This window comes from Camelus bactrianus, chromosome X, assembly GCF_048773025.1.
Source record: "Camelus bactrianus isolate YW-2024 breed Bactrian camel chromosome X, ASM4877302v1, whole genome shotgun sequence".
In the NCBI taxonomy this organism is placed as follows: Eukaryota; Metazoa; Chordata; class Mammalia; order Artiodactyla; family Camelidae; genus Camelus; species Camelus bactrianus.
In genome coordinates, this window is record NC_133575.1 from 27,095,227 (window position 1) to 27,116,167 (window position 20,941).

The 20,941-nt window shown below is 34.5% G+C and overlaps 1 protein-coding gene across 1 annotated transcript in view; it reads right to left on the minus strand.

Annotated features, from left to right (window-relative positions):
* Window positions 1-3,086: 3,086 nt before the first annotated feature.
* The window catches only part of TMEM47 (transmembrane protein 47), a 28,175-nt gene continuing 10,320 nt past the window's right edge, over window positions 3,087-20,941 (minus strand). The window contains exons 2-3 of the mRNA XM_074358722.1: window positions 15,990-16,130; window positions 3,087-6,472 (exon numbers count right to left, since the gene is read on the minus strand). Of these exons, the coding sequence (XP_074214823.1) occupies window positions 6,294-6,472; window positions 15,990-16,130 (320 nt within the window). The 3' untranslated portion in view covers window positions 3,087-6,293. The remainder of the gene's footprint in view (window positions 6,473-15,989; window positions 16,131-20,941) is intronic.

Genomic DNA, 20,941 nt, shown 5'->3' on the forward strand with positions numbered 1-20,941 from the left:
AATAAATTTTCTGAGAATGGATTTTCCAAAATTCTGCTTCATTAAGAAGCATTTTAAAATATCAAGATCTTCAGAAAATATAAACAGAAATTTTACATGAAACATTATGCCTCCATAAGGATTTCTGTAGTATATCAAATTTATGCCAAATTTGTTCCAGCAGTGAATAGTACCCATAGCTTGGAGTTAAATGAGAAACATAATTTTCATGTTCATTAAGTGTTAAATGTTTTATTACAGTATCTTATTTTGCTTCTTTCAGACACATTATGACTCAAATAATTAACACAACCATAATAGCTAGATAATGTTTAAGAAGAATCATCTAAAACTTAAAAATTGGAAAACATGTTCTAGATGTCAGGAGTTGCTACATTACCACTGAACAGTGATATGACCACAAAGGGAAAACTCTCTGATCCACAAGTTTCCCTGGGAGAGGGTGCCAAGCATGATTGCATTATCTGTCTTTCCAGTTAACACACAGTCTCAAAGACCAGCAAAGTAGTGTTTCTCTCCCATTTAACCCTTAACAATTTAACTCCCCATTCACAGTAATCTTATGAGAAATGTCTTCTGTTCAAGTTTAAAACAAGCAATCTTTTAAATCTTCCTTGTGAACTATATATTTTTATCAAAAATTAAATAGAGTATATGATATTCACTTCTTATTTTACCTTTATGATGATAAATTCAAGGCAACTACGGGGCAGTCTTCAGTACCATCATTACATATATGGAGTGTTTTAAGTTTAACTCTATGCTTGACTGTCTCTCTTCTATAGAATAAGAAATGGTTTTGGGGATGGGAGGGTATAGCTCAGGTGGTAGAGTGCATGCTTACCAGGCATGAAATCCTGAGTTCAATACACAGTACCTCCTCTAAAAATAAATAAACCTACTTAAGTCACCCATCCCCCTCTTGCTCCCCCCCCCAAAAGAATGAAGGTGAAATAAAGACATTTTTTAAAAAAAGAAATGTCTTCGGGTCACCTACAGAACATCTTCACCCATGCCAAAATTAGTATATAAATTACATATATAGTTTAGATACCGTTTTCTTCACTAATCCTTGTCACATGCAGGAATTGAAGTAGTCAATGTTTTTGCTGGTTTGATGACATGATTTTCCAGTACTTGTTCCAAGCTTCTTTTATAATCATTATTTCTATGAAGTCATTCAACTTGGAAATAATTACTTGCCAAAACTGAGTTTCTCTGGTGAACCACTCAACACAGCTTTAGTTTTATAAAGAACACCATTCTTTGTGTTCTGTTAATCTTGGCTTAGAAACACCACATATTATCCTTCCCACTTGAACAGTTCAGCTCCTGTTCTCTTAGTTATACTTTGGAATCATCAGACTTACAGCTGGAATATAAATGTGAGTGACCTAGCTGCTGACTCTTTGAAAACAGATTTTCCAAGAATGGATATGTGGACCCTCTGCTCTTGGCAAAGTTTAGTAGTTGTTAAAAATGTGAGAACTTCCCAAACCTGCTTTATATCAGAAAAATTGTTGGCATTTTATTACAGGGAGTTTTGTTACTTAGTCTGATTTTAACTTTGACATTAACTATCTATGACATCGTGTTCCCAAAACTTGACATAGAACTTAAATTATTCAAATAAATTAGTGCTTCCTGTGAAAATACTAAGCAGTTAATTCTCACTTTTATTTGCTCTTTTAATCTTATCTCATTTAAGGTTGCACTTCTGAAAAGCTATTAACAGGTCATAATATGAAAATTTGATCAATAAATTAAAAATCCAGTTATTCAGTGGATTATGCCACAGAATATGAAATAGTTTCACTATCAGTTCATTTTTTACCCAAAATGACTTAGACCATCAAAATGGAGCACTGTGTTGACAAAGCATGGGCCTGACTTAATAAAACAAACCGCGAACTGACTATATGGCCATTATGGCAAAGCGAATTAAAATTGTTCCCCTGTTTCATGCTCACAATGAAATCTCTGAAGGCAGTGGATTTTCCCTTGTCAATTCCTAGTGAAGCTATGTCTCCATGTCTTCCAAATTCAGAGAAACTGGGTCACGGATAATTACCAGGCAGGACATGTTTGTAAAGGTGTTTTGCTCATGAGAATTCTGTCTGAAAATGAAAGCATCTTATACTGAAAATATAATACATCAAATGAATGATGCCTCTCCATCAAATTAGAATAAGGCCATTGAAAAGGGAAATTCCTACAATGATAAAAAATTTGTGAAAATGTTAGAATTTATAACTTAAATGGGCATACTTTTTAAAGTCTGATATTAAATATCTCATAGGCTTGCAGATGATTTACACTATTTTCTTTTTAGCAGAAAAATGTGCTGTAAACCACTCATGATTTGAGGGTTCATATGAAACATGAAAGGATGTCTTCATGAGAAAAATATATATTTTATATTCAAACTGACTTTATCAACACAACAAAGTTTGCTCAATTATGTATGGCTCTATTTCTATCTTCCAGAAAAATTTTTGACAATCATACAAGTGAATTTTTTGGTCTAATTTAAATTTCTTTCCAGGTATACTCACCATTTATGTAATACACAAAGGATGACAGGAAATTTAGACTTACATTTTATGAATTTCTCCACATACACACATACGCACTGAAAATTTAGAGTGCTTCTCTAATTAAAAAATAGAAATAATGCAGGAAAGCACGCTTTAACATACCTTGCAAATACTGAAAACTAAACAAAAACCAAAATAGAGTATCAAACCCTTTCACTACTCCAATTGTGTGATTACAGAGTAGGAGAAATGATAGTCTACCCTCTAGCTCCTCTCTGTGAATTTTAAAAGAGAAAGCTAAAAGAGACATTTAATATTCTTTCTTTCTTTTTTTGTTCATATAACTCAGCTTCAGAGGATAGAAAGGATTTGGAGAGATCATTTGAAACAAAAACTAGTTTAAAAAATTTTACACAAAATTAGCATGTCATATTAAGCTATGTTTTCTAAATAACATATATTTTATAAGAGAAAATGAACTGAAGACATGTAATTTAGAAACCTGTTAAAAGAGTCCACACAGTAGAGAACACACAAAGTCAAACCACATCAGTGAAACCACTTTTATTTTCATTTTTTCCACATAGATAACTTCATGTCAGCTACAAAAATCATGAAATGAAGAACTCATTGTGAAACTGCAAACTCAAAACCACTGGAGTGATAAACAGGTTCCCCCAGAGGACTGTTAAAAAAATAATCGGAATACCATGAATTCATATTTAAGTAGTAAACATGTCATATATTTAAAAATAATAAATACAGACCAGGAGTAGAGAAACTAATAGCATAAACAGCATGAAGTATATTTTATTTTTTAAGACAGATGAAATTTCTAGGCACAGTTTTAGGCATTAAAGAGGACACAGAGGCATAGGTTAGTGTGTGCTGCTCTGTACAAAAATACAGTCTGAATAAATTACATTGCTAGCCATACAATTAGACGTCACTTACCAGTCAGTTCATTGCATGTTTAATAATATACAGGTACATGCTAATCCATATATATCATTTTTATTTCAAACACATAGGTCTCTCTATATTTATGTCTTTAAAATTTACATGTTGAACTTACAAAAAGCTAAATCATTGTGCAAGAAATCCAAATATCTAGCCCTGCTGAGTACTTTATGCTATATGTGTGTATGTGTATCTCTCTCTCTCTCCCTAAGATTATCAATCGGTTTGTGGTTTGTAGTTCTGCTGGTAGGAAAACATCAAACAAACCTAAAGCTGCAAAGACATAATGTTAATATGGGTGAAAACTTCACTTGTGTTTATTCTGGTAGACAACACTATTTCGGATGAGCAACGACAACTTTTATGTTGTACTGAACTTGTTAGTAATGAAACACTTAAAATATTAGTGATGGTAGAAATTAGCATAGAGCTTTTCACTGGGAAGGGGGATAAAGTTATATAAGAAATCTACTTTTCAGTAAACTGTAAATACATGTGCCTTAGCCTATAACATATTCTGTCACTTTCCAGCTTGTCATATTGACAGAGAATGAAAACTTGGTAAGATTCGAGATGTGATATTGGTTTAACAGCACACTGCATCCTCTACTAGGACTAAGAAAAGTGCCTCATTGATGTCAGCACCAAAGTGCTATTCTTCCATTATTCAGGAATAAAGAGATCTCTCACAATAGAGAGTTTTTAGTTGCCGAAAACCCTATCCAACAAATATCGTATTTCTCATGCTGCTCTGATAATATGCAATTAACTGCAAGACTGTCTGGCCCAGATTTTACTATTTCTCAAGAAAATTGCTTCAAAAGATTCCATAATAGTACTGTCTTTCTGGAAAATTTCTACTCATAGCTTCTTATGATTCTATGTAGAATCATATACTTTTATAAAGGTTTCTCTCTAGGATACATTTAACCACTTTTGTCAGTCACTGCTAAAATAATAAGCCTGGTTCTTCAAATTTATTTTGTGATTCCATAGAAAAATCACAAGATAAGAGGTTTTTTTTTTAAAGCATCTGAATAGTAAAATAGTTTTTTTTTTTCTCTCTGTTGTTTTTGGCAACAGTTCATAAGACAAGCTGAAAGCAGAACTCTGCTTTGGGAGGGAAAGCAAATTATTAAATGCTATTGATGTGGTCTTGCTCTTAAGGGATTTTGCAATACAATAGAACATAGGTCCCTTTTAAATGATTTCTCCAATGCTTCTTTCTGCAAGAGGGCCAAATAGTGTCTTTGTTAACAAAAATAATTATTTATAACTTTTATATTAGAACTGTATATTTGATATAAAAATACGTTTATAATTAAACTATCCAAATTTGTATATTAAACAGGATTAATGTAAGTTTGCAGTGTAAGATTCATTGCAAACTTACTCCCTATTATTGATATTTCCTTTCATTTGAACAGTCAACAAATGAATCCCTTACCATGAATCCATCATAATTGTGTGCACAAATCAGTCAGCCCATTAGTTAACTTCAGAGGACCAGGTGATAACCAGATGAATTCTACTCCTCTACTGACATTTAGACATTTATATAAATCTATCGCTATTTTATATTTTAATGAAGACATTTAAAATACCTGAAAAAAAGCAGCCTTCTATTTTAATGAATTTTAAACAAAATGATCATCCTAATTGCTACTCTCTTTTGGACTACAGTGCTTACAGAAGAATCATTAATTTTCAGATTAATATCATTTCAATTTTTCTTCTTATACAATTCTATTAAAACTTTCCAGTGAAACAGTAGAGAACATAGAGCAAAAGCTTTAAGGTATATGCACTTTTGTACGGTAAATAAGTGTGAATACCGATCTAAGCCTCTTAACAACGTATACAAGGTTAGTGTTCAAATCACTTCACTAGAGCAAATATTAATTTTATGTGCAATAGGCAAATGCATGTGTAGGGCTAAGGAACAACTTATTACCATTTGTACTAATGGTTCACCTTCTATAAAAATATTTAAGCTTGTTACATATGCACAATTGTTTGCTGTAATGTTTGGTAAGTGATTTAAAGGGTACTTAGGACAAAAGCAACTCATGCATATTCCTTTCTAGTTGCCCCAAGGAAAGTAGAGGCTCTCAATTTTTCCTCATTCTCAATATGACTGAGGCAATTTCTAACCACATAATGAAAAGCACATGTCTCCAAGTCTTAACTCCCTTCCCAGGGAGATGCTGATTGCCAAAACATAAACTCCCATTAAAAAGAGTATTCTTGAAGGTGGAATTTGTACTATTAACCAGTTACATTCAGAACCCCCATTAGATGCTGAAGGGCAGTTCACTTTCCAAGAGTTCACTCAAGCGAATACCCAACGGCAGTGTAATCATTGGGTGGGATAAGCAGGCGATAAGGACTCTTAACAGTGGAATCCTTGTCAGCGCAAAGGAACTTCTAAATATCGCTTATGCCAGCTGCTCCCCTGCAGGCAATAGGAGATTCAGGCATTTCTCATTCCAACTAGTTTCTCACAATGGTTGCTGTCATACAGACCCTTCACTTGTCAAGAAAAGTGACATGAACATATTGAAAGTTTGCAGCATTTGCCTATGTCTAATCAGCTCTCTTAATTTGTGCAGGTCCCTAAAATGGATGTAAAAGCTGGTTATGATGTTGACAGCCAAAAGGCAAAAGATATTAAATCAACTGAGCAAACTGCTTGATGCTCCACAAGTGTTTTAGAAAATAGTGAGTTAGAAAAGATGCAGATGTAATCCTTTCATTGGATGGTTGATTTTTTTTTTTAATTTGAGACTATTGGTTCTAGTAGTAGTCTTCGTAGTTCTTAGGGTTCAGGCAGTAAAGGATGGCACCCCCAAATGAAAATATAGTTGCACCCCAGGCCAGGCCATAACCCCAATTGAACTCATGGTAAATTTTCAAGCTCACAGTTTCAATGAACTTGATTGGGTAAAGGACCAAGCTGCAAACCTGTAAAACAACTGAAAGAAAAGCAAATCAAAATTAGGAAAATGTTATTTACAGGAAATAAAATGTTAAATCAATATACATATATATGAGAATTACTTCCTAATCAATTAAACATAAGAGCCAAAAAATTTGAAGCACTGCTTATTCTAGATGATAAACTTTTAAATACTGACAATTTTTTCTGTTTAACACAATTTCACAATACAGGAAGAATTACTCTATTAATAATTAGCAAATTCACCATAATAGTATTTGATGAAATAATTAGTGCTATATAATAATTTATATGAGCATACAAAGTAGTGATTCTCACTTTATAGACACATATATAATTATCAGTATTATGGCAAGTACTACTAGTTAAGCTAAACTGTTTCACTATACAAAACCTGTAAATAGCTTCCCCAAAATAGTGACCAGCTAAAACCCTTGTTTTTTGTTTATACTCTTGAGGAATTGGAGAATTCAAATTTACTTGTATTGATGAAACTGGTGAACCTGTAATTCAAGATGTGCTTTCGTCATTGTCACTTCTCAATATCACCTAACTCAGCCCAATATTCCAGCAAGTCCTGCCTTGATGGTTTTGCTTATGTTATGCTGATCAAAAACTATTCTTATTCTTCTCTTCTCATCCAGTCCATATCTCTCATCTTTAAAAAGGGGCCCAAAAGTCATCTTTGTCAAGAAGTCACACTGAATTACATCTGATTAGATATAACAGATGACATTTATATATTTATTCCTTACCTACTTTCAAAAAAGAATTAAGTTACTAGAAAACCTAAGCTAATAATGGCTACCACAACAGAGCACAAAACTGAGCTCTTACTCCTTAGTTAAATCTTAGTTCTCAGTCAGGGCTAAAGGGGAAATGTGATGAGTCATACTTAATTAAACAAACCAATTAATCAGAAAGGGAAGGTGTTTTTTTTTTAAATATTTAAAATGAAGTTAGCATTTATCCTGTGAATATGTTTACATGGGAGATACTGGATTACACAAGAGATGATGTCTTCTATTCAAAATCATAACATTCTGTTGGATCAACTATTATATAATTTCTATTTTACTTAAATCAACTTAACTAGAATTTATGGGATGCTTCTGCCTCATTCTCTACTATATGATGGCTTCCACCCTCAAGAAACAGAAAATCTTCTCCCTGAAAAATCTAGGATACAGTAATATGTGACACAGGTTGGCAAACTACCAAATCTGGTCTGCTGTTTGTTTTTGAAAAAAAGTTTCATTGGAACACAGCCAGGCTCATCCATTTATATACAGTGGCACTACAGTGGCAGAGTTAAGTAGCTGCAACAGACAGAAGCCATGTGGCCCACAAAGCCAGAAGTGTTTACTATGTAGCCCTTTAAAGAAAAAGTTTGCCAACCCCTGATACATAACATGCATTTTGAGTTAAAATTATTATTATTTAACTAATCTTTAAAATACTCCGAATTCAAAAATGCAACCACAAAAATGTGAATAATTAAGGTGTAGGAGACAAGAATAAACTTTGATACAGTAAAAATGATAGTTTATTACATTAAAAAAAACAATATGATGGATAGTGTGTTTGATAAAACTGGAATTCTGTGCTTTAAAATCTACTCTCATCTATTCATCTATTCTCTAAATGGTAAAATATCATTATTACCATTATGATTAATGTTTCTAGAAAGTATACATAACAGTAATCTATCTCTGGCATAAAACTGATGAACTACAAAAAATTCATGAGAGCATGATTCCACAAAATCATTACTTTCGATAAGGCTCTGACTAGGGATGAAGTGACATTTCTGATCCAGATATAAGAATTCCAAACATTTTTGCCATGTAGCTCAATACTGCTCTGGGCCAGCACTGGTCTAACATACTTCCACATTACTATTGAGAGTGGATGGATAAATATAAAAGGAGAATCTCTTGACATTCAAACTAGAAATCACACCTTGTTTACAGTTTAAACATCTCAGAAAAAGTTTTAAGTCGTTGTCAGAACAACTAACAGCATGTTATATAATCCACACTTCTATTTCTAGCCAGTAAATGCTAAATGTGTTATTAATTTTAAAAAATTCAACTGGCTCTGTTCCTTTGTGAGGGAAAGGGTGCTTTCCTGTTTTAAATGTCTCAAAACTAACAAGAAATCAATTATTATCAACCATGAACTACAGAAAAAAAATTTCCAAAGTTACTAAGTAAGTTAAAAAGAAAAAAAAGGCATTTTTCTCCTTTGGTTTCTATACTGTGGTCACTAGTCAAATCATGACTGATCCTGCCAGGATATGATTGAAATATGAACATGAATTAGGAATAGTAAAATTAATTTACTCATTCAACAAATATTTGAATGTTTCTAAAGTGATACAGTTTGAGGTACTGATAACAAAAGTAGCTATCCTCATGGCTAGGCAGTCTTCTATTATTAGTAAATAAACACAGAATGTGGTAGGTATTGCCAAGAGATGTAAAAATACAAGAAAGCAAGAGACCCAGACAGAGGGATGCAGGCTGCTCTTTTAAATGAGAGCTGAAGAAGGTGTCTCTGGGGAGAAGTCTTTAGAGCACAGACCTGAATGAAGTGAGGGGTGCAGGTCAATATAGTGGGAAGTCAGCAATCTGAGCAGAGGGCCCAGGCAATGCAAAACTCCTGATGCAGGAGCACACTGGGTACACAGAACGTCAGTAAGGGTACGATAGATGCAGTACAGCAGTACCAGAGAGCAAAGAGAACGGCATGAGATGTGGCAGAAAAGATAGCCAGTGGCACGTTCATTCAGGAATGGCCTTGTGAATCATGGTCAGGGGTCTGGATTTTATTCTAAGTATGATGGGCTAGTGGAGTTTGGGCAGAGAAGCAATAACTGATCTGAATTATATTCTTAAAAGGATTATACAGCCTCTTTTGTGAATCAGCCCATCCCTGGAGTAAGGTGTTTACCTAGCTTGCTTTTAATATTCATTTCAATATGTTTTATTTAGCAAATAGTTGGCCTCCATAGTATAATATAATGACATAGTTTCCCTCTAGCGGAAAAGTAGAAATACAGCTCCATGAAGCTACACTGGCCTCCTCTACACTCCTGAGCAGCTTTGTTAGAGATGAAACTTTATTGTGTCATAGCCAGATAAAAATTACCATAAAATGCTTTATGCCTCTGAATTATTTTACTCTTTTGAATCACTGAGAAAAATGTACATAATAGCAAAATTGAGAAAAATACATAATCCTGCATTTGCCATTTTCTCCATTTACTACAATACATGGATGCAGGCTAAAAATGCCTCCCTGCCTTTCATAGATGCTGCAAAGGGAAAAGCCAAATCTAGAGTCCAGAACTCAAGAAAACACTACCATACTATGTTTCTACTTTACCACCAATCAGTGAAACATAATAGGCACTGTCTGTGGCATTCTATGTGCTCTACCTGAGAGGCAACATAGGTAAAGTTGTGTAGCACTTTAGAATTTGAAGGGAATTTGAGGTTCATTTTATTCCCCCTCCTTACTTTTTGGAAAAGAGGCAACAATACTACCAACCATGAAATTGTGTGGACAGAAGCATAACAGGAACTTAGAGGTACTAATTTTTGTGTTATTTCTAGTTTTCTTTAAGGGAAATATTCAAAACATTCGATAGGGAAAGTTAATATTCTCTAACATGAAGATATTTCATTACTTCAACAAACATTTATTGGATGTCCATTGTGTTCTAGGGGAAAGAGATAAGACACATAGGACATGGTGCTTGCCCTTTGATATTGCATACTCTATCATGGAGACAGACACACAGATATAAAGGAATGTGTTCAACAGAAGCAATAGAGGCATGTTCACTTATAATCCATGTTAACTGAGCTCTAATGATATTCCAAGCACCACTTTTGCCTGGAGAAAGAAGGGAGGGCTTCAGAGAGGAAGCACCATTTGAACTGGTTCTTGAAGGATGGATAGGACTTGGTCAGAAGAGAAAAGTGAAAAGACCTCTAGAAAGAAGAAGCAGTTTGTATAAAGCTTAGTCATAAGACATTGTGCCTGTAGAAAATCCATAGGGGGAGAATGAAGGGCACAATCACACGGAGATGTCCAGTTTAGACTATAAAGGCTTAGATTATCATAAAAATAATAGACTGGTTTCTATAAGTAGACATCCTAGAGGTCATTTTAACTGTAGATGCTGTTGGTGCCCTATCCATACACTCTTATCCTCATCACTCCAGTGCATGTCAGCCTGACTTCCAATTGTCAGCACCTGCACTTCTTAGCCTGACTGTTTCTCTGGTCACTAAAGCTACTTTGCCAAACTGTAGGGCAGGCCTGGTGTTCTGGGAAATTAACACTGCTGTTTCTCCATCATCACCAAGAGCCCTCATCAAAGATTCTTAGCATTTGGTTTATAAATACTCCAGTTCCCTCGTCCTTCCAGTGAGATAACTCTGAGGGGCGTGTGCTACACTGATTTCCAGAATTTTTCCAGGAAGATTAAGCTCCAACTGCTTACAGCAACAACTGGTCTGATAATGTACACTTTTTGGCCGCCTTCCTTTCCCTGTCTCACTTTCTGCATCCCTTCTTTTACCTCCCAGATTAAGTACTTGCACTTGATTCCTTGTCTCAGGTTCTCCCTCTGGGGAAACCAAAGGGACAAGTGACAAGACCAAATGTGTATTTCAGAACTATAGTTCATGTGTTTGTAAGACAGACTAGAGAAGGACGGGCCCCTAGGAGGTTAGTCAGTGCATGGATACCTTTGTGCAGTGATGATTAAGGTGACAGGAGTGGGACTGTAAAAGAAAAACAGAGTAGCTAGATTCTAGGAAAGGGAAAGGAAAGAGTCACATAGACAGTTTAACTCAGACATTAACATATGGGAATGGGAACTGGGAACTGGGCTGTTCCACTTGAGGAAGAGTTATGTCCTCAATTAAGGCAGTAACGGTAGTATATAAGAAGTCACAGACTTAGAAGATAATTTAAAGGCAGAGTTGACAGAACTTACCAGCTAAGTCCCCTAAATATCAAATTTACAGGAAACGATCATTTGGAGAATAAAAAACATTTGTCCATTAAAGGTTAACATGAAGCTATCAATTTTTATTCTTTTAAAATTTATAATTACTAAAAGTAAACAGTACATATGAAATGAATTATTGGTGGTGATACTGTAAATTGTTCTAACCAAACAGTGGTTTGATATGGATAAAGATCTGTGAATAGATGAACACATTTTTAGTTTAACATGTAAGTTGAACACTGATTTTTCTGTCAAAATCTAGACTTGAAATACCTCCAGCCATCTCACTGGGCCTGACAGGATGGTGAGGAGGGCTACAAAACACAAGCCTCTAATCAGAACCCTTTCTCCCTCCACAAAAAAAAATCCCCAGTGCACATAAACAATCATTTACAGGGGGCCTTCTGCAGATATAACAGAAAGGAACTATCCTTAATAATACAACTAGTGAGCATTCTGCTATTTAAAATCTGAATTATGAAAGACTCAAAATTTTCTGCAATTTGTCTTAAAAGCCTTGGGGAAAAAAAGGAAACCATCATTCTAAGTCTCAGTGGGGCATGAAAAGATGTACAAAACCAGACAATAAAAGAAAAGGACCCAGAAAGAGGCAACCCCTCTAATTTCATCAAGTCTTACTACTGAGAACTAGATGCCAAGTATGAGAATCTCATCATATATTATCTGTCACTGTCAGCTACACAACAAAAAATATGCTATAGTCAACCATACTGGACATGTGCACAGTTTTCATGATGTGCTAAGCTTCAGTCATGCCGCACCGATCAATTTGTGGTCTTTATGACACGTTGAGTTGCTGCCTTCCTTCTGCTGTTGCTCTCAAGAGATGAAATAACTGGAATTACAGGATGGACTCCAACTGCAGTACACAGTTGGCAGCTGAATTCAAAATTCAAGGCTGATTCAGCTCTCGTTTTTCTATGTGTTATACATACCCAAGTAAAGATGACTGGTGAATCCTCACTTGAACTCTCAAGTCAGACAGATGCCCTGAATTGAAACCCTGGCTCTGCGACTTAGTAGCTGGACAACCCCGGGGAATTACTTAACCATTCTGAGCCTTCTTCTTCACTGATAATATGAGGAAAACAAATATCTAATCTTAAGTTTGTTATAGCAGAGACAGCATGTGCTATAGGTCTAGTAGTGTGACATGTGGTAGGTGCTCAGGTAATTATTATTATCAACATTATTATTATAGATAACATCTCATTCTGAAGTCTAGATTTCTAGGACTAGTAAGTGGAAGAGTTGTGGAACATGGGACAATGTTTTAGAGGGGCTACAGTGATGGCTATCTCTTAGCTCTTCTACGAGCTATTCAAGCAGGTAACAAGCCCACCCTAAAATCAAGGACCTCAGAGAAAAAGAGAAGATTAAAAACCTTTAAAATGTGTTTGGCTATGTTTATAAGACTTAATCATCAGTTTTTAGTAAAAACCCTTAAAAGTATATGTCTAACACCAAGATAGTGTAGTTGCAAACTACAGGCATCCAATGTATACTTGTTAAATGACTGAAAATACAAATACATGAAAAAATAATTTTTACAACTATTGCTTTTTTGAGTTGTTTTGTGGTCACATGAAACTTGCTACTTCATAAATTGCCAAGAGAGAAATGATTTAAGAAAAATTGATTTACAGTTAGCTAGTTGTTTCCATGCCTGTTTTTCCCTATCAGATGATAAACCACATGCCTCAGTCATCATTCCGTCATTCATTCAACTATTTACTGAGTGCCCCAAAGTACCAGGCACAGCATATGGTACTGAATTAATGATGCAGCTCTATGTAGAGTTGTTTCCAAGTAGTAGTGCTACATCTGTTTTGATTTTAGGTACTGCATGTCTCAGCAGAAGCAAAAAAAGAATATTTTTCTGTTGAGATAAATATCATTCCCCTTTGTGTGTGAACACAAAGATCAGGCTTAGTATTATTTGGAGAAGAAAACATTCTGAGAATAGTGGAGAAACAGACTGTTTTCATGCAGACCAAGATTCGTAAAAAAGGGAACCGGCGCCAAATACACATTTATAAAAAATCACTAAACTGGTGAGACAAGCTAACCAATTAGAGTAAGTATGTTTCCTAATAAGCAAGCAAAATAAACAACCATGATTTTAGCAAGCATTATTTCAAGTAGGCAGATTTTCGAACTTTGTTAACCTTACATCATTCATAAATAGATTATTATGTGTAATGAATATCTTTTCCAGAAATCAGCTACAGACAACTCTTTAATGGTTTTTGCAGATGGGAGACAGAAACCTTTACATAAACTGTTTCAAATGGCCAGTAAGTTTTACCTTGCTTATATACAAAGTGAACACTAAACTAACGTTATTCAAAAAAGAAAAAAAAACTTCCATAAGCACAATGTCAAAAAGAGAATGAGTAAAATTAAATCTCAGCATATGTACATTTTTTCAGTGTAGCAGTGTAATGCTCATTTTAGGTCTCAGAGGGTAGAATAACACTATATGAATATTGCTGTAGGGATTCCTCTCATTATTTCACAATTTACTAATATTTGTAGCAGCTAGAGCTAAATCAGAATATTTATTTTGACCAAATCCTTTATCTTTAACTTATGTTCACTTGCAATATGTTTCTGTTTCAACCAGTATTTATTTTCACATTTTCATAAATTTTGCTATACTTGGAAAAAAGCACAGAACTTAAAAAAAAAAAACCTGGAACTTCCAGTTATTTTTCTAAGTATGTTTATAATAGGTGCTATAAACAGCAGATTTCTTTATAGATTCTGTATATGCCATTATGGGGCAAGTTAAAGGCTAAATGGGATAGTAACTAGGTAGCACAATAATATTAGATACTTACAAGAGAATGTCTAGAATATCTCTATCTTCATAAATAAGAAATATCTGAATATTCTAAAATTATTCAAAACCCAATTCCAGTTTTAAAGAATGGTATATTATTTCAGAATAATTTATTAAGAAATTTGATTATAATTGACCATCTAAGCACTACGTTAATAAATCCTAGCTGCAAAGACAAACTTACACTACAACTAAAATATCTAAGTTATTTCATTCTGAAAATAGAAAAATAACCATGGCAAATCCATGAACTGAGAAATATACTGGAGAATAGTGATGGAATCTTAAGAAGAATCTTCTTGTACTAAATCATTCACAATAGAGGCCTTTATTACACTTGAGATCAACAAAATAATGATATGTGGTCACTGGCTAAGACTTAAAAATATTTTTTGTAATAGTGTTTTCTATTCTGTTAGGAAGTATTTGTGGTGCTATTTAGCCAGTTTTATAGGTGTCTCAATACAATGTCCAGTCTGTAATAGGGACTCAATAAACAGGTGAATGAATGAGGGATTCAGCTGTGAATGAACCACTAGTTTAAGATTCAGTAGCCTCCCAGCCCCAGGTCCACCAGTAACTACCACATAATCTTGAGCAAGTCACTTAAGAGATTGGAATTAGATTTAATTCTAGATTCTTTCAGTCCTGTGGACCTTTGTTTTTATGATACTTGCATTGTGATCAGTCTTCATGGGTATAAGAAGATGAATACAAGCAGCAGGGGGCAGCAGTACACTTCTGATTTTATATTTTTAGATCAACTGACCCTTCAAATCCTGAGAAATTTCATCTATTCCCATCTTTAAACAACTTTAAAAAACCCATCTAACAGGCTAGATGGTTCTGTCAGTGTATTCATTATTGACAGTCACAGGGGCTTATTTTACAGTATTCAAATCAGGTATGACTGACAGGGTAAATTGAAGGCACCACAAGAATATTTCAGTTTGAGTTTATCCTTAAACATTCTTATAAATGAAAATAAAACTCACATCAAATAATGTACTGGGCTTTTTAGTCTTATAAGCCCCTTTTCTAAATAGCTCCCTGACTTTTAGTAAAATTTCCATTTTACCTTGGTTGATATTTTAATCCAAGTGGTGCTTCATAGAAAGATGGTGCTAAATTAACGAGTATGCCATTGACTTCATACAATTGAATTGTCTGATGGTTCATGTTATATGTTATCATTTTTCGGTATAATCATGTTTATTTCAAAACAGATTTATACTTTTAAAGGTACATAGAGTGGAATTTTTTTCAGTTTTATGTCAGAAAAAATAATTTTGCCTTAAGATAATGAAGGGGGCAGTAAAAGAAGGAAAACAAATACTGGATGTGAGGAAAGACTGTTGGTAAATACATCTGCTGCAATTCCTAAGGCAGCCCTGTCAAGAACTATTATTTATTCATGTTTTAGTTAGAAGTTTAGAAACTGCCACTGTGCTCTGTAAAATGCTTAACACACTGAAAACTGATACTCTGATAAACCTTTAGCCAATTTACCTTAACTTATAACAAATGCCTCTTGATTTGTATGTAATACAGACACATACTGCTTCTGCATGAGAAGGGAGGATGGCAGAAAGTTTCATGAAATTTTAACACTGTTTTGAAAGTAATGAATATATTTACCTGCTGCAAAAAGCATGACAGCAACAGGTCTGTAGAAGCGCCTTCGAGATCCCACGCAGATAGAAATCAAACCCACCAGGAATGCAATGAGAATGATGGCAGCACCGCCCAAGAGCAAAGCCAGAGTAGCAATCTGCCAATCTGGAAAGAAAAAAGAAAGGCATTGCGTTTTTTAAGCAGTAAAATATGCTCAGCAGCCGTCACCTTGCTGCAGCTAAACAGATGTGATTTTACTGCATACTAAGCATCCTTTGGGATTGGAAATGTTTTGCAACAAAAATTACTATAAATGTCCTTATTCAGAAAAGTCTTCTATGTTAAGCTAATAAGCACAGTTTTTAGACCACAGGTTTGCCATGCTTTTCTTCTAAGGACTCTATTAAGCATTCATGCTAAATTTGGTGTTCCCTCCATAAACTATTTTCATTATTTTTAATTTTCTATTGAGCTATCAAGTTCACAAATCTTAAGTATAGAAAATAGGGAAACTGATGGATTTTTATTTTTATTTACACACCCATGTAACCACCATCCAGATTAAGATATAGAACATTTCTATCACCCAGAAGCTTCCCTTATGCCCCTCCCTAGTTAATAATCACCCTCCCAGCCAGGCTACTGACCCACATTATTCCGTGTATTTGATTTGCCTGTTCTTAAACTGTATATAAAAGGTATAAACTCTTTTGTGTCTGGCTTTTAGGTCTTTGATTATTCATCCATCCTATTGCACGTGGCTGTAGTATATTCTTTTTTTTTTTTTTTTTTACTGCTGTCCTTTCTTAGAAAGACTTCCTTCTCTGCACAGAAAAACCCCCAACTTTTTATTTGCCTTTCTCCCTCTCCCGCTCACTTAAACAACTCCCCCAGAAAATTAGCATCAGGAAGATTTTTTGTTGTTTGTTTTTTTCTCCTTGTTTTCATTTCATTGTAACCTTACTGATGTATTTACCACCATAGAGATGGTTTCTGAAATTAGGTATTCCCAGGGTGTCAGAATGGACTCTAAATGACTCTTCGGCCCCTTTCTTCATTCACACATAGAGACAGTAAGCATACACTGACCACTTACTACGTGTAGGCCTCTGTACATAGATACTTTAAAAGTCTCCCTTGCCTTGAATGAAACATAAACCTCGCTGAAATGCATTTATCATTTCCTACAAAATAAAGATTTAGAAAGAGTATGAAAGAAAATTGGCCCATTTTCCATTTCATACTAGTAGAATATTCTCTAAGAAGAAGCAGAGTAAGTATATGAAAGCACTATCCAGCTTAGGAAGCATCACAGAAAATGATACTGTGGAGAACACTCTACTGACTCTTCCGTAGGGTTTGTTTGGAAGTCCTAGGCTGCCTCTTCTGGCCCTCACTTTAATGTATGTGCAGGAAATAAAAATAGACTTTAATCCATGGTTAAATTGCAGTGCAGTCTATCCAAAGTCAAGAACTCATGATATTTTGATGCTGTACTCTGAAATTATCCCTCCAGAAAGCTTCTAAAGTGCACTCTTTGCCTCTGCAGGACAAGGGACAAGTAGAGGAACCTAAATGTCTCAAGAGTTTCTTCTTTTATTTATACTTGTATAATCTTGCCTCAAGCATCCCTTCCATATCCTCTCCTCCTAATAAATTCTGGATATTTAGCTGGCACTGAACTAGAACTTGCACTGCATTTTCAGGAAACAACAAACAAGGGGGAAACAGAACAAATCCAAACTTTTTAAAATATAAAGATGAATCACAAGAAAGTGGAGAGTATTTTTATGCCATTTATTTGTAACAAAGCCATGTAAGTTCAAACAAAAGTATATCTGACTTTCAACTAGAGTTTAAAAGGATAGCCATACTATGGCCTTTTTTATTCCATAAAAGCATGTAACTTTGAATTAAAAAAACAAAAAAATAAGCCTTACATTTGGAAGTCTCTAAATTTCTTTGAAAAAGTTTATGCATAGAACAATTTTATTGTACTTTAACATAACAGAAACCCTTCTGAAAAGTTGTAAGTTGAAATTTCTGAATAATAAATCAAATTTTCATTATATCAAAGAGTTTGAGATACAAAGAAAATAATGAAATCAATCCATTCAGCCATCAATCAAATTCCTGGAAACTTTAAGAGAGCCTATGCTGAACATTTTCTAGTTGGACTATTACTTTCATAAAGTGAGTATTACTTTTAGCAACTTCCTCCAATTTATTTTAAAGTAATAAGAATTTTGAAAGTATCAATTTTATTTAAATCAAGATACAACTAAATATTCATTCATTTTTAAAATACCTTAGAAATAAAAGTACAATAATTACTTTTTTCCAATAAGCTCTTGCACACAGCCCAACAGGCATAAAATACCATACACTTGACTATTTCTACTTTCAATCCTAAATCAAACAATTCTGTTCACTTTTCTTTACTTTAAATATCCTCAAAGAATAGCTAAAATATATGTATTTATTTGTATTTTGTAACAAACATGACTAATACAAAAAATTGGCAAACTTTCCCTATAAAAGGCCAGATATTAAGTATTTTCAGCTTTGTGGGTCATCTCTGTTATAACTGCTCAACTCTGCCTTGTTATATGAAAACAGCCCTAGACAGTATCTGAATGGATGAGCATGGCTGTGTTCCAATAAAATTTTGTCTACAAAAACAGGTGGTGGGCTGGTTTTGACCCTCAGGCTATAGTTTGCTGACACGTCTATATCTCATCTACCATTCTAAAATGCTGAACTTACTTCTAGGTAAAAACCTCTCAGACAATAATAATAATTTCATAATGAAGTCAATTTGATAAGTGAGTAATACAGGAGTGCAAAGTGATGCTTATCCAGCAAGCAATATAAAACTGCAAAAAATCCTTATCTCACATAATGTTGAATTTCCTTTAAAAAGTAATACTTTATTTCGTATGGGAAACCAATAAAATGCAATAGAAGTCACCAGGAGAGTAACAGGTATTAAAAGGGACTAGAACCTAATTTGGAAGGGAACTTCTTGCAGCAGAGGAAATAGTTTTTAAAAAGTAGATGAAAACAACCAGTTCTGATTTTCTTCTATATGTCCTGTATTAATTTTTAGTGCTGAGGCTGTGGTTAGTGAGAAAGTCACTTTAGACATAAAGCCAAAAAGGAGCATCACCACCATCTCCACTGTTGTGATATTGCCACCCTTCCCTTTGGTCCACAACCACAGCTAAGCTTGCTCAAAGAGAACAGCCATTTTATTTTCCAAGAGAGTCTAGAATTGGGCCACATATGTCTGCCACTGTCCTGGCCAAAACCTGGGGCTTAGACTGAAGTATTGAGGCTGTATCTCTGGTGGACGGTGCCAAGTTTGGGGATTGTTGTCATTATATTCATTTGGAATGATTCACTCAGGCAGGTTGCCCAGGACCAAAGCTTTAACTCTGTGACCAGCTGAATATCAGTCAGTAAGCTGAAAGATATGGCTACCATAGTCAAGGAGGCCTGGGGCAGTTTTCAAGGTTCAACACTAGGCATTTTGGAGCTGAGAACAGTGCAAGAATCTATTGTCCAAATGTTAGGGCCTGCATTACAGGTGAGTTAAAGTCAGGGACCATGTAAATCGGCCTGATACCATTTTCCTCTTTACTGAACAAGACTAAGAGATGGGGAATAGAAAAAGATAAAAAATACTTTTATAGATACCTACTAATGATCGTTAAAATAGGCTAAGATTCATGTTCATACAAATAAATATTTACTTATCTACCAAATGTAGATTTAACAAGAATATATACATATAAAATGTTTTGTTATATACTATAGGACTTGGGCAATTTTACATTAATATTACAATAAATGACCAGAAAACTCTACACAAATGTTTTTTCCCATTAGAAGGTTTGCATGCCACAAATATGTGTTATCCCATATCAGTGTCTGTAAAACAAATTAAAATGTCATGAAATTCTCAATTTTTAGGTCCATTTCTTCAAAAAAAACCGATTTTAAGTTCTCATAATTGATTAATTTCTATATCAATCTTAGTTCCCCAATTTTATAGCCCTCACAGTATTTAGTCAGATGAAGTGTTAAGAGTCCTTAGAGATTTATTACTCTGCATTAGTTTTATACATTTCTATAAATGATATACTGATACTGTAGTGGAGCAGTGAATGTAAACCAGCCCTGCAGAACATCACAGGCCATGTGCTTTTTTACAAATTGCAGTGCTCTGCACAATTAAAACTGGTCATTGTTCAATGTCACGCCAGCTGATCTGAAATCTGACTGGTTTCTAAGACCTGAGAGAACAAGCGATGATTGGTTTTGAGGAAATAATGTACATCCTTGGTCCATAAACTAGCTAGGGCTCAAATGGGCTGAAAGGGATGTTTTAGATATGGAAATCAAACCTGAAATGAGGCTGCCACAGTGTACGTCAGGTTCCACTTAAAGAGTATTTTGGCAAAGAAGGAAAAAAAATACACACACACACACACACACATATATACACATAAATGCAATATTATATTTTCTCTGAAGTTACAGAATAAAAATTGGGCAGTCCTTATGTCCTAACACCAAGTCCAACATTAATATGCAACTCAGGAACTAAATTCAAGTCCTCTTTCAAGGTATTTTTATTAGCTAGTGCCAGAGTTTCCAATGTCTATAAATGCTTTAGTATTCTGCAGAATTGTGCTGACTTACTTTACAGTCTAATACATGAGACTGGCCTGCAATTGCCACTGCATTATGAAAATTCTATGGGCCACATTATAACTGCCAAATTAGAGAATTCACATTCCCTTGGGGAATTCATGGTCAAAATTTACTTCTGATTTTCAGGAAAGGCAAAATCTAAATGATGATACATTTTCCACACTTTTGAGCCAAGGTCAATGCACATACCAGTGCCTAAAGCTTTCCTCCACCCATCTCATTTCAAACCCTTTAATTCGTCAAACATTGGCTAATTT